The 14,738-nt window shown below is 36.3% G+C and overlaps 3 protein-coding genes across 4 annotated transcripts; 1 reads left to right on the forward strand and 2 right to left on the reverse strand.

Annotated features, from left to right (window-relative positions):
* The first annotated feature begins 2,085 nt into the window (after positions 1 to 2,085).
* Positions 2,086 to 5,014, forward strand: LOC132642316 (disease resistance protein RPP13-like). Its single transcript, XM_060359549.1, has one exon. It carries the CDS (start codon positions 2,147 to 2,149, stop codon positions 4,760 to 4,762), a length of 2,616 nt encoding a protein of 871 aa, XP_060215532.1. The 5' UTR covers positions 2,086 to 2,146; the 3' UTR covers positions 4,763 to 5,014.
* A 1,260-nt stretch (positions 5,015 to 6,274) lies between these two features.
* On the reverse strand, positions 6,275 to 9,058 carry LOC132640531 (pentatricopeptide repeat-containing protein At1g06143). The gene has a single exon (XM_060357142.1). It carries the CDS (start codon positions 8,752 to 8,754, stop codon positions 7,063 to 7,065), a length of 1,692 nt encoding a protein of 563 aa, XP_060213125.1. The 5' UTR covers positions 8,755 to 9,058; the 3' UTR covers positions 6,275 to 7,062.
* A 1,836-nt stretch (positions 9,059 to 10,894) lies between these two features.
* LOC132640532 (prohibitin-3, mitochondrial-like) lies at positions 10,895 to 13,984 on the reverse strand. Of its 2 annotated transcripts, XM_060357144.1 has the most exons (3): positions 13,485 to 13,984; positions 12,430 to 12,919; positions 10,895 to 11,240 (listed from the first exon to the last, which is right to left on the reverse strand). In XM_060357144.1, exons 1-2 carry the CDS (start codon positions 13,836 to 13,838, stop codon positions 12,434 to 12,436), a joined length of 840 nt encoding a protein of 279 aa, XP_060213127.1. In that variant the 5' UTR covers positions 13,839 to 13,984; the 3' UTR covers positions 10,895 to 11,240; positions 12,430 to 12,433. The 2 variants fall into 2 exon arrangements, with proteins under 2 accessions (XP_060213127.1, XP_060213126.1); XM_060357143.1 differs by lacking the exon at positions 10,895 to 11,240 and having other exon boundaries at positions 12,253 to 12,919; positions 13,485 to 13,980.
* Between the last annotated feature and the right edge of the window lie 754 nt (positions 13,985 to 14,738).

A 14,738-nucleotide genomic window follows, 5' to 3' on the forward strand; every position in this document is an offset into this window, starting at 1 on the left:
ATACACATATTATACATGTTTTGGGATATTTCTTGAAGGCTCAATTAACGTATACTTACTAATTATACATGTTTGGGATATTTTTTTGAGGCTCAATATGAATTTTTTTTCATCGATCTTTAGTGGCGACTTTTTGATCTTTTGTGGCGACTATTCGCCACAAAAAGTCTGTTTTTTTTTTTGTGATAGTGAATGGGCTGCTTGGCTAGCGCTTCGCAATACTTTGGACCGAACAGCCAACTCGGATAATTAAGCCCAAACATGGGCCAAACAAATTGCTGATGACCACTGTATGTCCTTTTCCCAAAAAATAATCCAAGGCCTACATTTTATTTTATTTTGTTTGGGAAAAAAATTCACAAATAGCCATTTTTAGCTCATATAATTAAAAACTAATCACGGTTGATTTATGAAAACGTCTCTTTTTTTTTGTTCCAATTTAGATTTTCTCTCTATTTTTAGAAGTTTTACAAATATAGACCTTGGAAATTTACTCTACCAAAAAATGTTAGATTGAGGTCTAATGTTTGCTCATGTATTTCTTAGTTTTATAAATATAGCATTAGATTATCGTGTAACGTTTGTAGTAACTTACAAATTTTAGATTGTTGTCTAACATTTTCTTATAGGAGTTTCAGTTTGCTCAAAAGTAATCTTCAGGTTGTGGTATAAAAAGGTTCAGAAACTGCAAGAGAAATAAAGAGATGGTCATTTTAATAAACAACTATCAAAAAGGAATAATTGGTGAAAATTTCGGAATAATCACTGTACTAGAATATCAAATTACACAAACACTGTCCTGAAGTTCCACTAGTAAATTTGATACATCAATATAATGGTTATTTTAAAAGATAGGGCCAAAGTGGCCAGTAATGTTATTTCTACACCTTTTTTGGGCCAGCAGTCTCTGGTATGTTGCAAGTTACCTCCAAACATCCTCAAATAGACCATGGTATCCAAGAATACGAATTAAAGGACTTACTCCGCAACAAATGTGGTTACGGTGGAAGACATGTTTGGGGAGTTAGCAAATTACCTTTGGGACCCTGGCTAAAAGGAGCATAGGCATTGTGGGATGAGGGCTGGGGTGATTTTAGGTGCTAAAATTGAGACATTTGAATACACGGTCTTTCCATAAAACTAGGTATTTTATGTATATATTTTCTAAATTAATAGTATATACTATCTGCATGGAACCCATGCTCTAAAAAGCTAAATGGTCCACTTAGTTAAAGGTTGAATTATTTATCAAGAGGGCTAGGGATCAAGTCCACTTAATACATTTTTTCCTTCTTTTTTTTTAGTGGTAAACTCATGTTCCAGAAATACTAGATTCAATCTCTGGAACCTCCCTTCTCCTTCTTTTTTATCTTCTTCTTCCCTTTGAATATTTGGTTACTAGTTTGAAGATGAACTCTTATAATTGTACGTGTAATTTGATTTATCCATTTCAATACAATATGGGTTCATTACATATTCCCTCTGTTTAACTGAAAATTTAAAAAAATAATAAATAATTTAACATGTATACATATTAACATTAGTGTTTTAATGTATAGATATCTTCAACACGTCACCATTAAGTGTTAACTAGAAATGTTAAGATAAAAGATTTTCCAGATACACATAGGTAGAGTTTTAATTATTAGCATTAGTTTTTCTTAGCAAAATATATGGCTTAGATTCACATTACGTAGTAATTCATAAGAATATGACACGTAGACATTTGGGTATTAATTTTAAACAAAAATCATGCCTTTTTAAAGAACGAGGAATCTGCTGGTTTGTTCCACGGGAGTAACTCAGAATATACTTGTTAGCTTCGTGGTATTTAACCTTAACTGATACAGAAATATTGAGCCATTCATTTTCTCTTACTTTGTCTGATGGGGCACATAGTTTCACTCTCATTACTCTGGTTTTACCTTCCATTTTCATCATTGGAAAAATTCTTATTCTTTTTTCAACACGCTATTTACACTGACCAATGACCATGATAATTAAGGCCACCGTGGACTTGACCTGGCCTATATATATGTCATGCACATTAATATGGCCATAATATCTAAATTTTTGTAGCTACAATTATAATTAACGACTTCCGTTACTTCAACTTGATATTTGTTCTCAATTTTATCTCTTGAAGATGGTTGATGCATTTGTGTCATTTGCAGTAGAAAAACTAGGGGATTTCCTTATACAGGAAGTTTCCCTGCGCTTAAGTCTCAGAGAGGATGTGAAGTGGCTGAGAAATGAGTTGCTCTTCATGCAGTCTTTCCTCAAAGATGCAGAAGAAAATCTAAGTGAAGATCAAAGAGTGCAACAATGGGTATTTGAAATCAACTCTATTGCTAATGATGTTGTCGCTATATTGGAGACTTACAGCTTCGAGGCTGGTAAAGGTGATGATGACAAAGGATTTGCTAGTCGTCTGAAAGCTTGCACTAATTGCATCGGTAGGAAGGAGACAAAATTCTACGGCGTGGCCAAGGAAATCCAATGCCTCAAGCAGCGAGTCATGGATATCTCTCGAAAACGAAAGACTTATGGCATTAGAGATATCAATAATGCAGGAGAATGGCTAAAAAATGGGCCAAACAATCAGTCTTCTATGGTTAGAACATTGAGGAGAACTACCTCTTATGCAGATGAAGATCAGATTTTTGTTGGCTTTCAGGATGTTGTAGAAAGACTGCTAGCTGAAGTTCTCAAAGCAGAGCCACGTCGAAGTGTCATCTCCATTTTTGGTATGGGTGGATTAGGCAAGACCACTATTGCAAGAAATCTCTACTATTCTCCGAGTCTAATCACTAGCTTCCGTGCACGTGCTTGGATATGTGTTTCTCAGGAATACAACACCTTGGATCTCCTTAGGAATATCATAAAATCCATCAAAGGTCGCACCAAGGAAATTCTAGATTTGTTGGAAAGGATGTCAGAAAGCGATCTAGAAATTTACCTTCGCGATATATTGAAAGAACGTAAATACCTACTGGTGATTGATGATGTATGGCAGAGAGAAGCATGGGAAAGTTTGAGAAGGGCCTTTCCTGATAGCAAGAATGGCAGCAGAATTATTATTACCACACGCAAGGAGGATGTTGCAAAAAGAGCAGATGACAAAGGTTTTGTCCATAAACTCCGTTTCCTAAGCCAAGAAGAAAGTTGGGATCTCTTTCGTAGGAAATTACTTGACGTTCAAGCAATGGTCCCAACAATGGAAAGCCTAGGTAGAGATATGGTGGACAAATGTGGAGGCTTGCCTCTTGCGATTGTTGTATTAAGCGGGCTACTTTCGCATAAAAGGGGGCTACAAGAATGGAAAAAGGTGAAGGCACACCTTTGGCGGCATATGAAAGATGATTCTATTGAAATCTCCTGCATACTATCATTGAGTTACAATGATTTATCAACTGTGCTCAAGCAGTGCTTTCTTTACTTTGCTATTTTCCCAGAAGACCATTTGATCTATGTTGACAACATAACGTGGTTGTGGATGGCGGAAGGATTCATACCAAGAGGAGAAGAAAGAACGGAGGATATTGCTGAGGGCTTCTTACATGAGCTAGTAAGACGAAGCTTGATTCAACTGGTCAGTACAAGTTGGAAAACAGATGTTAGATGCAAGACTCATGATCTACTTCGGGATCTTGCCGTGCAGAAGGCATTGGAGGTAAACTTTTTTTATACTTATGATCCAAGAAAGCACTCCATATCCTCCTCATGTCTCAGACATGTCATTCATGGTCAAGCAGAAAGCTACCTCTCACTTGATCTTTCTAACTTGAAGTTAAGGTCAATAATGTTCCTTGATCAAGATTTTTGTACGATGAGTCTTATAAAGTTTCGTAATGTGTTCCGACATACATATGTGTTGTACTTGGAGTTTCGTTCCGGTACTGTACTACCTAATGCCATAGGAAGTTTGTACCATTTGAAGTTCTTAAGCTTGAGAGGTACGTATAATCTCCCCTCCTCCATTGGAAACCTCAAGAATTTACAAACACTCCGTATCTTGAATGACTATAGACACTTATGCCGACTACCCCCTGAGACAGCTAACCTAATAAATCTAAGACATTTAGTTGCTTTGTATTCAAGACCGCTGCAGCTTTTAAGCAGACTCACAAGTCTTCAAGTTCTTAAATACATTTGTTGTGACCAATGGAGAGACGTTGATCCTGTTGATTTAGTCAATCTTCAAGAATTAGGCATGTACGATATTATGAATTCTTACTCCTTAAATAACATTGGCAGCTTGAAAAACCTTAGCTCTCTCATGTTGCGTTGTAAAGCTGATGAATCATTTCCAGCCCTTGAATATCTTACTTCTTGTCAAAAGCTGGACAGATTGTGGTTAGAGGGGAGAATAGAGAAACTGCCTCTCTCAGACTATTTTCCAAATTCCATCACAATGATGGTCCTTTGGAAGTCACATCTCATGGAAGATCCGATGCCTATTCTGGGACTGTTGCCAAATCTAAGGGGTCTTGATTTAGTAGGAGCTTATGAAGGAAAAGAAATTACGTGCAGTAATAACAGCTTTTGTCAACTAGAATTTCTTCGTCTTGATGGCCTTGAGAAGCTAGAAAGATGGCATTTATCCTCAAGTTCCATGCCTCTTATTATAGCTTTTGGTATCCATGATTGTTCAAAGCTGAAGGAGATTCCCCATAGGATGGAAGACGTTGCTATCTTGGAGAGGTTGAAGGGTATTGAACAAGAGTTTGGCGAATATTACAAAGTCACTAGTTTTACATGAAGCTTTTCAAGCATATATGATGTCTTGTTAATTTCAAGGTCATTAGTTTTGCATGAAGATTTTCAAGCATAAATGATATGATGTCTTATTAAATTCAACCTCTTTCACAATTTGAAAGGTACATACAAATGGAATTAAGTTATATATGCTAAAATAAATGTTTCTTTTTTGTTATTGACGTAGTTTAACATGTTATAATAGGTGATAACGGACAAATCATTTTTCAAGTTACAGAGTAACAAGGATTACATGTAGTCTGTCTTTCAAGTAACCTATTTGTATAAAAAAAAATTACACCATAGGTTCATAGAACTGAACTGTGTACACATAAATTCCCATCCACAATGACCGTTTCCAACAGATATAGTTTGAATTTTGAGATGCGAAAAGTATCGCATAAATTGGGATAGAAGGACTATCTCTTTCATGTTCACTAATAATATATACAAGTCAAATTAACATCTTAGATTCAAGTTTAATACAGCCTTAAATAAAATTAAGAATAAGGAAGGACCTTGTAATATTCTTCAAAGCCAAGGTTTTGGGTGGTAAAGGGTTTCCAAGTGGGGTTACTGTTTCCTCTATTATTATTATTATTATCAGGGGTAGTATTTGGTTGTTGCTCAGAACCATTTTTGGTGTATTTCCAGCTGTTTTCTCTGCTATGAGAAAAGTGCTTTCTCTGAGTTCTTGACCTTCCTCTCCCACCCATTTGAATGTTAAAAAATGCCTCTCAGAATTTAGAATCTGAGATGGTGGCAATTGGCAAAGGGAAAAACAGAGGGGAGTTAACAGAAACTGAACTGAAGAAGGTTTAGGCTAATGTGTTAGATTATTGAGTTTGAAATCTGGTCAAGGCCCACTTTGAAATTTAATCAAAGGCCTACATTTTTTTGTGTTTTGGCTAAAATTCACAAATAGGCATATCTTAGCTCCTATAATTGAAAAATAATCATCGTCATATAGAGAGTTTCTCAAAAGAAATCTTTTAAATCGTGATCTAAAAGGTTCATAAGCTGCAAGAGAAATAAAAAGGGTCACTTATTAAACAGTTGTCCCATAAAAGAATAATTGGTGAAAAATTCTTGATAATGGATTTGAACTATCCCGCCATGCTTACTGGTGGTAGATATCTACTCCCTTGATCCCCCCCCCCCCCCCTCCCCCTCCACGCCACCCCCATCCAACCTCCTTTTTTCCTCTCACCATATGTTGAGGTGAATGAAGTGACTCCAATTCCAAAATGTTGGAATTGGTTGTTCCCTGTAATTTAGACCTTGCATTTGGTCGTTACACCATGTTATATTTGCCTTGTTGCTTTCACCAGAATACATGTTTGAGAAGAAAAAGTTTATATAAGTTAAATTACATTAATCGTGTTAGAGAGAACTTTACACTTGTCAAGTACTCACTGTATATAACTCAAATCCTGATTAGAATATGCTATGCGATTTGAATATGCTATGCGTTAGAAGCAGTAAATTAATATACGTAAATTTAGTCGAACATAGTGACGAAAACAACTTTGCATTTCTTTTGCCTCTTCAAATGTACAGTTCCCGCTTTAAATCCACTACAACAGAATACAAAATATTTAGTCAATTTGACTATGAAGACTATGCTACAATGGCTTTGCCCTCTCATAAGAGAAAAAATCCAAGCTCCTGAACATGACCAGCCAGCTTAAGTTGCCCATCTATTCCATCTAGTAAGGCATAAATCTCCTGTGAAGAGTGGTGATAATATTCACAAGCAGCAAACTGATGGATCTTTTTCTCTATTTCGATCCAACTGGAAGTCGGATGCTCTTTTCCTACTCCTACTCCTACTCCTAATCCTTCAAGATCACCCTGATCCTAGCGGCTCCATCTATTTGCATCAGCACACATATTCACTAGTAGAGTGTAGTATCCACTGTTATTCGGCTCCAAAACACTCAACTTGAGCAATTTCCAAGTTCTTCTGAAGCTTGCAACCACCAAGTAACGCACCCAAATAACAGCATTCAGCTCTATTCTCATGCTTCTTATAATCTCCAACGCTTCCTCTAGCAAACCGACCTCACATAATAGATCAACCATGCATCCGTAATGCTCCATTTTAGGAGGGATGTCGTATTCCTGAGTCATACTTAGAAAAATCCTTCGACCCTTTTCAACTAACCCTGCATGAGTACAAGCTGTAAGAACGCTGACGAAAGTAATACCATTTGGCTTTACTTTTTCTTTCTCTATTTTGCTAAAAAGAGTTAGCCAATTTGAATATGAAGTCTATGCTGTCAATAATGGTTTTGCCTGTCACTAGAGAACAAATCCAAGCTCCTGAACATGACCAGCCATCTTAAGTTGCCCATCTAATCCATCTAGTAAGTTATAGATCTCCTGTGAAGAGTGATGATAATTATCACAAGCAGCAAACTGATGAATCTTTTTCTCTATTTCGATCCAACTGGAACCTGGATATTCTTTTCCTACTCCTAATCCTCTCAAGATTGTCCTTATCCTCACGACTTCAGTCCATCTATTTGCATCAGCATACATGTTAACTAGTAGGGTGTAATAGCCACTGTTGTTCGGGTCCAAAACGCTCAACTTTTCAACAGCCACTCGAGCAATTTCCAAGTTCTTTTGAAGCTTGCAACCGCCAAGTAAAGCACCCCAAATAACAGCATTTGGTTCTATTCTCATACTTCTTATAATCTCTAACGCTTCCTCTAACAAACCGGCTTTACACAATAGATCAACCATGCATCCATAATGTTCCATTTCAGGACGGATCCCATATTCCCGAGTCATACTGAGAAAAATCTTTCGACCCATTTCAACTAGCCCTGCATGAGTACAAGCTGTAAGAACGCTAACGAAAGTAACACCATTCGGCTTTACCCTTTCTTTCTCCATTTTGCCAAAAAGGGCTAACGCTTCTTCTGCATAACCGTGAACAGCCAATCCATCGATAACAGAATTCCAACAAAAATGGTTTTTCTCCCTTAACTTAAAAAACACCAAGAGTGATCTCTCCAAGCTCCCGCATTTTGCATACATGTCAATTAATGCAGACCCGATATGAACACCAAGATCAAAACCTTTTTCCATAACATAAAAATGCATTTCCTTTCCTTTATCCAGGGCACCAAGATGTGCACAAGCGGATATAACACTCGTCATCGTTACTTCATCAGGAGTGATAAACTCACTCTTCATATCATTAAAAACCTCTATAGCTAGTCCATATTTCCTGTTTTGCGAGTAACAGTTAATCATCGTCGTCCACGCGATCAAATCTTTCCTCGACATTTCCTTAAATAATACTTCAGCCGACTCGACATCCCCTTTTCTTGCATACCCATTGATCATAGCATTAGAAGCAGCAGTAATTTTTTCAGGCATTTGATCAAACAAGCTTTTAGCAAAACCCAAATCACCAACACTAACATGGGCTGAAACCATAGCAGCCCAAGCGAAATTATCTCTTTGAGGCATTTCATCGAACACTAATCGCGCTAAATCAACTCGACCCAAATTCGCGTAAAAATCAATTATCCCAGTTTGTACAAAAACATGAGACTCAAACCCATATTTCCAAATTTGTCCATGTACACATTCACCTAATCTTAAACCACATACTAAAGTACAACCTTTAATGACTGATGAAAATGTATAGCTAGTTGGAATATTTTGACTTCTTAACATGTGTATATACAAATGTATAGCTTTAAATGGGCTGTGACAATGAACAAAAGCTCTTATTAATGAGTTGTAAACGAATACATTTGGATTTTCCATGTGGGAAAATGTAAGTGATGCAAAATGTGGGGTGTTAAGTGTAGAACATGTGGAAATGAATTGGTTCATCAAGAAACAGTCTTTGGTTGTGCCATTTTTTAGCATTATGGAGTATAGGGATTGGAGTTGCTTTGTATTTGAACATAATTTTAGTTGGTTTACAATTGAAAGGATAATGTTGTTTGGTGACATTGATATTCCAGACATTGTATTTGGCGAATTTATAAGAGAAATACTGCTATAAGTAATTTTTTTTAAAAAAAATAAAAAAATTGGTATAATATTAAAAGCCGAAAGGTGTACTTGGTTGAATATTTAGTTATTTATCTAGATGAATATAAATCGATTCCCCTTTAACACATTTTTTTCCTCCTTTTATATAGCTGCTTGTATGTAAAGAAATGGGTACACTTGGGAGAGGTGAAAAGAGATATCATCTATTCATCTAATAATAAGTTTTCTTTTGGTATGCGGGATAAAGTAAAATATTCCAGGATTAACTTTGGGATAAAATTTATACCTTATTTGGTTGAAGGTATAAATTTTATCTCAAATTTAATCTTGAATAATCCATCTTATCTCGTCAAGCTTGCTATTATTCTATCCACCTGGGAGGTGAGATAAAATAGTCTTAAAATTATTATTTCAAAATTATAATTATGGAATAATTTAGTCTGCATACCAAATGACCGTTAGGATTAGTGGCATATTGAAAGGAACTAATGGAAGGAGATAGTCAATAGGACAGAAAAGCTTGAAGGAGGCAAAAGCAGCAGCAAATTCAAATTGTGCACTCAAACTTGACATGTACTAGTAGTATTTCCTGTCTGGTCTTCCATTGGCATGTTTGGAAAGCCACCTAATAATTAGATTTGGCCATTTGGGTGCAATTGGGTACAACTATACAGTTACCTGGTCAAAATATAATTAGTGTAATTAAGGAGGTAATTACACTCTTCAATTTTCAAAGGGGTTGAAAGTTACTGATAATTACAAGATTTTTACAATAGTGTAATTACAAGATTTAATTGAATTAGAAAGATATTTTTTTTTTTTTTAAAATGGAGGTAGTTCTTGAAATTGCCTTTTTTTTTTTCTTTTTAATAATTGCCCCAAAGCCAAGATCTAAACCGTTTCACAGTAAACTTACATGCTGTCTGGATGGTTATTACACATTGTTTCTTTATCGTATTATTGTATGGTGTTGTAATTTTGATAAACACAACATTTGGATAGATTGTATCGTTTCTTGTTATATAATGTCACACGTCAACAATTTGAAGAAAACTAGGGTATGAGTAGAGCTGTTATAAAAATATTATGGTATTCCTTCACTTCTGTACCTGCTATTGCTTTGGATGCGGTTTGTAAAATAAACTGGAGAATCATATTCATGCTTGATAAGAAGTTTGTTTTACTATATCAAGTAAAATCAAATTTATTGAGGAACTTTTTAGAATAAATTACAATAGGGAGGATTGCGGTAAAGTTGACCAGCAGCGTAAGATTAGTCAAACTTACGATGAATTCTTGCAATGCAAAATAAGACCGATGCAAACTTAAATAGAGTAGCATGAACAATGGGAATGTATACAGCAGATCCCAACTTGCTTGGGATAAATGGATTTGTTGTTAGTACTCAAATAAACAATTTGCTTTTCAACACAACTGATGCAATTTCAACTAAACATGAAATATACCAGATCTAAACTCATAAGAAATATTTAGTTATTTTTTTGGTTTCCCATGCGGTGTCACCCGCATTGGGGACCCCACAAGTCCCGGATTCAGGGCGCATAAGACCCATTTATGGAGGAAATAATACCTACCCAAAAGCCTGAAACCTCTAATTAGGGTGAAATGATCTTAAACATCCTACCACAACCCTCGGTGATAAACTCATAAAATATCATTATAAGCAAAAGGAGTTTGATCCTTCATAGTCAGATTAGAAGACTTTGGTACACAAATTCAGCAACGGAAACTAATACAAAGTACTGATGCAATCCTCTCCAATCTCCAAATTAATATGCACAAAGTCGACGTGGAAAATGAAAGGAAGCCAAAGGGTACAACAACAAAAATCATCTGAAAAGGATGGATGAAAAAATGTGAAATCGTGGAGCTACAAATATGAAATTGAGTACTTTTTACTCATTATAGTTAACTGAGTTCTAAATATGCATCAAGATATCGGTACCTAGCAGACTGGGACTCATTTCTATTCCAGTTTTTACTTACACAAAACTGCATAAATTCAGTCCTCATTGAATTGTTAACTCTGCACATTGAAATCATCTAATCTTTTAATTCTGTCAAGTGCCAGGGCCATAAAATTCTTCAGATTCTAAGATTTTGCGATACTTGTAACCCATACATAAATTGTGATACAAACATATGTTTCATTATCATTAAATAAACAACCACGTTCAACTGATTTTGGGGTTGGACTCCTTGTTCAGTAAAACCTTTCAGAAGTCTGTATCTTAAATTGAAGATCATGTCCTAAAGCAACTAAATTGGATTGAAATGTAACTTATATTGAAGAAAATACATTCAAAAGTGTTTCTACCCTTTTTCCAGTGCTACCTGCATACTCTTTCTCCCTTTTTTTTTTCTTTTGGAGAGGGAGGGGGGGAGATCAAGTAGAGTAGCCAAAATCGCCATGATAGAGCATCAAGGAGATACCAACCCTGAACAAAAGTGTTACACAAAGCTTAATTACATGAAGAAAAAAACAAAACAGAACAGATCACCATAAGAAGGTCATTCTACTCTTCATTGTTGAACCAAAACATTCTAAGTTCCTAAACTGACACAGGCTCGATGACCAGGATACTCCCCAAGTAATTTCCAAATCCACCAGAATATGGAAGAACATTTAGTTTATAGCTTACTGGAGTTGCTAGCATACAAAAGATTCTTTTCCCATTAACCATCAACTCTATTTTTCCCTTCAGATACCTATCTAAAGCTAAAATTCAGAAGTACTCCTTCTACTTAGCCATTATGTAGGTCATAGTAAGTAAAACTTAAGAACTTATCTACTGGCACCAGATTGACTAGGTCTAAATGAATTGATGAGGCTGTCACCTTCAAGAAAACACTGAAAAGCTCAACTAAAGAAGAAGACCGTTTCTTGCAACATAGATTTTGCTACGTCTTGAGCCTATTATGAGTAAGTGTAGAGAAAAAATCTCCAGTTTCTTATCCCATTTCATTCCTGGGGATAAAACTCCAAATCAAGGATTCATGGTATAACCTTATTTAACTCTAGTTATTTTTGAAGTATAAAAAAGGAAGACTTTTCATAGAGGTTACATAGTGTGGGTCACCCTTGTATGCCAAATCTGGCAGAGAAAATCTCTCGCAGGTTGGATATCTTGCAAATAACAACATTCTGTCACATGTTACTAAAATTATATTCCCCTACTATCCCTTCATTATTTCTCTGGCAACAATAACAAAAAATTATGAACCAACTTACCCTTCAAATTTATATGAATAGCAGTTATACTTCTTCATAAACTCAGCTTCATCTGATAGCATTTACAGATGTAACTCTGAGCAGACATAGTATATCAGATAACAAAAGTACCAAGTTACTAAACAGTGCAACAACCAAACCATTGATAGATTGGTTCCAAGATTTGACACACACTGCATACTTAAAAATCAAAAGGCAGACATTCGGCAGTGGAACACTTTTTCGCTCTTGATTCGTGCTTCTGTATTTCTTTATTTCCCAATTCAGCACAGATTGGTACTACTGAAGCAATTAGATTGTACTATATCAACTTCACAATATTCAACCTCAGCGAGCAAAGCGTTTATATCAAAACTAGAAATGAAAGACAGATAGTAGTAAGTAAACCTAATTACCTAATCAACGTGCTGCGTTCAGTCCCAACAGCATGTTCCCTTGTTTGGGCAAGTAAGCCACATTAGGAGTCTTAGCTAAGGTCGAAGCGATCTCCCTCGAAGCCTCAATCCTCCTAAGCTCAATCAAACCCATACCAGCAGCTGCAGTTGCATCGGAAATCAACTTAGCGGACTCACTCTCTCCTTCAGCCCTAATAATTGCCGCCCTCCTTTCTTGGTCAGCCTTCATCACTACAAACTTTGACCGTTCTGCCTCCTGCTGGGCAACCTGCTTCTGCTCCACAGCCTTAGAAAATTCAGCACCATATGATAAATGTGTTATCGCCACATCATCAAGCTCAATGTTGAAATCCTTTGCACGACGAATCAAACTCTCCCGAACTAATGCAGACACCTGTGGACGCTCCGTGAGAAGCTGATCCGCATTGAATTGTGCGACCACAGCTTTGAGAACTTCATTGCCGATGGAAGGAAGGACCTTCTCATCATACTGTAATAGTAAAATGAAAACATTAATCTTATATAGTATTATACTACGGATAACATTGATCTTATATATTCTACACAAAATTACTGTATAACACTTAAATACGAATTAAAACAATATTAGATACAAAACCTTTATATACAATAGTAATATGCAAATACTTACGTACAAGTACTTATATACATTATGGGGAAAACCATCTAGTTTACAGAATATGTACACATTGTATAGGTAGTGCATACTTTACACTAAATATGCATATAGTATACATACCTATACACAACATATACAAACAAAGTGTATAGGTAGTGTATACTCCGGCCATGTTGATAAACTAGTTAGCCAAATGGTACATTTAGGTAAGTTTCCCTACATTATACTTATAGACAATAATATGCAGCAATGTTTAGATACAAATAGGGTTTTAACAATAGGATACAATTAAATTTAAGTAACAATCAAAACAAACACACACACTGTATCTAAACTAACACCACAATGCAATACAATAGGTAACAAAACCATCCAAACAGCAATATTTACAAAACTATTTAAGTAAATGTGTTACCTCGAGACCTAGGGTTTTGAAAATGTCAGGAAGACGAGAAACTTGTGGTCTCGAGAGAACACGGAGGGTAAGATTGACCATTTGTAAATCTTTCGTCCCGGAGAAAGAGGAGAAAGTATGAGGCTTTGTACGGATATCGAAGATGTAAGGTTGCTGAACCCACGGGATTAGAAAATGTGTTCCTTCGCCCACAGTTTCGTTGATTACTCCTCGGAAACGGTCGAAGAGTACGGCGCGTTCACCGCCATCGACTGTGTAGAGCGTGGAGTTGAGTACTGTTGCGGATGCGCCGAGACCGAATGCGGCTACCGCTAGGTTGCGTAGAAATGATAATGCTGCTGGATTGTTTGCCATTTTTAGGGAGGAATTAGGGTTTTGTTTGGTAAGGAGGATTTTGAAGAAGAAGTTTTGGTGGGGGAAGACTAGAGTGTTGTTCAAGAAAGACCCGAAACGGAGAAATGGGTGAGTGGGTTTAAACGGGTCGGGTAGGTTGGAGGCCCAACACATTTACATGGGGCTCCCCTCCAAAATGCAATTTTAGGACCGCTGTTTTAAGTTTTGTGAGACACAAATTATTTTATGCTTAGTCAGGATTATATGCATTATACGTATACACAATAATATGCAGCAATATTTAGATACAAATTATGTAAATGCCATGGATGAGTCGATTAGTACGACACTACGATGAGACGATCTAAGCAAGTAAGACATATGATACTTGTCACTAGGTTGATCACCTAATTGTTCTTGAATCTTGTTTCAGTGTTGATATTTAGGCCTAAGTAGCCGAAAGTGATATCTCAATGGACTTAATTCCATTGCAATGGTTTTGTATGATTTTCATTAAAATCATGAATTGATATATATGTTTGAAATGTTTATATCATGGAATTCATTTTACACTTGATATTTCATTTAAAATGTTAAAAGAGAATGATTGAAATAATTGTTTATAAGTCTTGTCCTAAAAACTTGAGTGAGAGAGAGTCAATGATACTCATTGAGCACTTTGACAGTGATTCAGCCCTCTTGCCCCCACCCCCCTCCCCAACCCCCCGCCTCCTCCTTCTATTTTTCATATTTCAAGATGAAGTATGCACGTGATAAGCGGACAGGGCTAAGGTGACTCTCTTCTTAAGGCACATGTTGAGGCACCACTTTATTCCGTGGTAGCTAGTATGTTGCTTCTTCTTCTATTTAAGTCGGGAATTGTCCCAAGTGTTTTGTTCTAGTCCTTGGTAAAGAGGCTCC

This window comes from Lycium barbarum, chromosome 5 (assembly GCF_019175385.1).
Source record: "Lycium barbarum isolate Lr01 chromosome 5, ASM1917538v2, whole genome shotgun sequence".
Lineage (NCBI taxonomy): Eukaryota > Viridiplantae > Streptophyta > Magnoliopsida > Solanales > Solanaceae > Lycium > Lycium barbarum.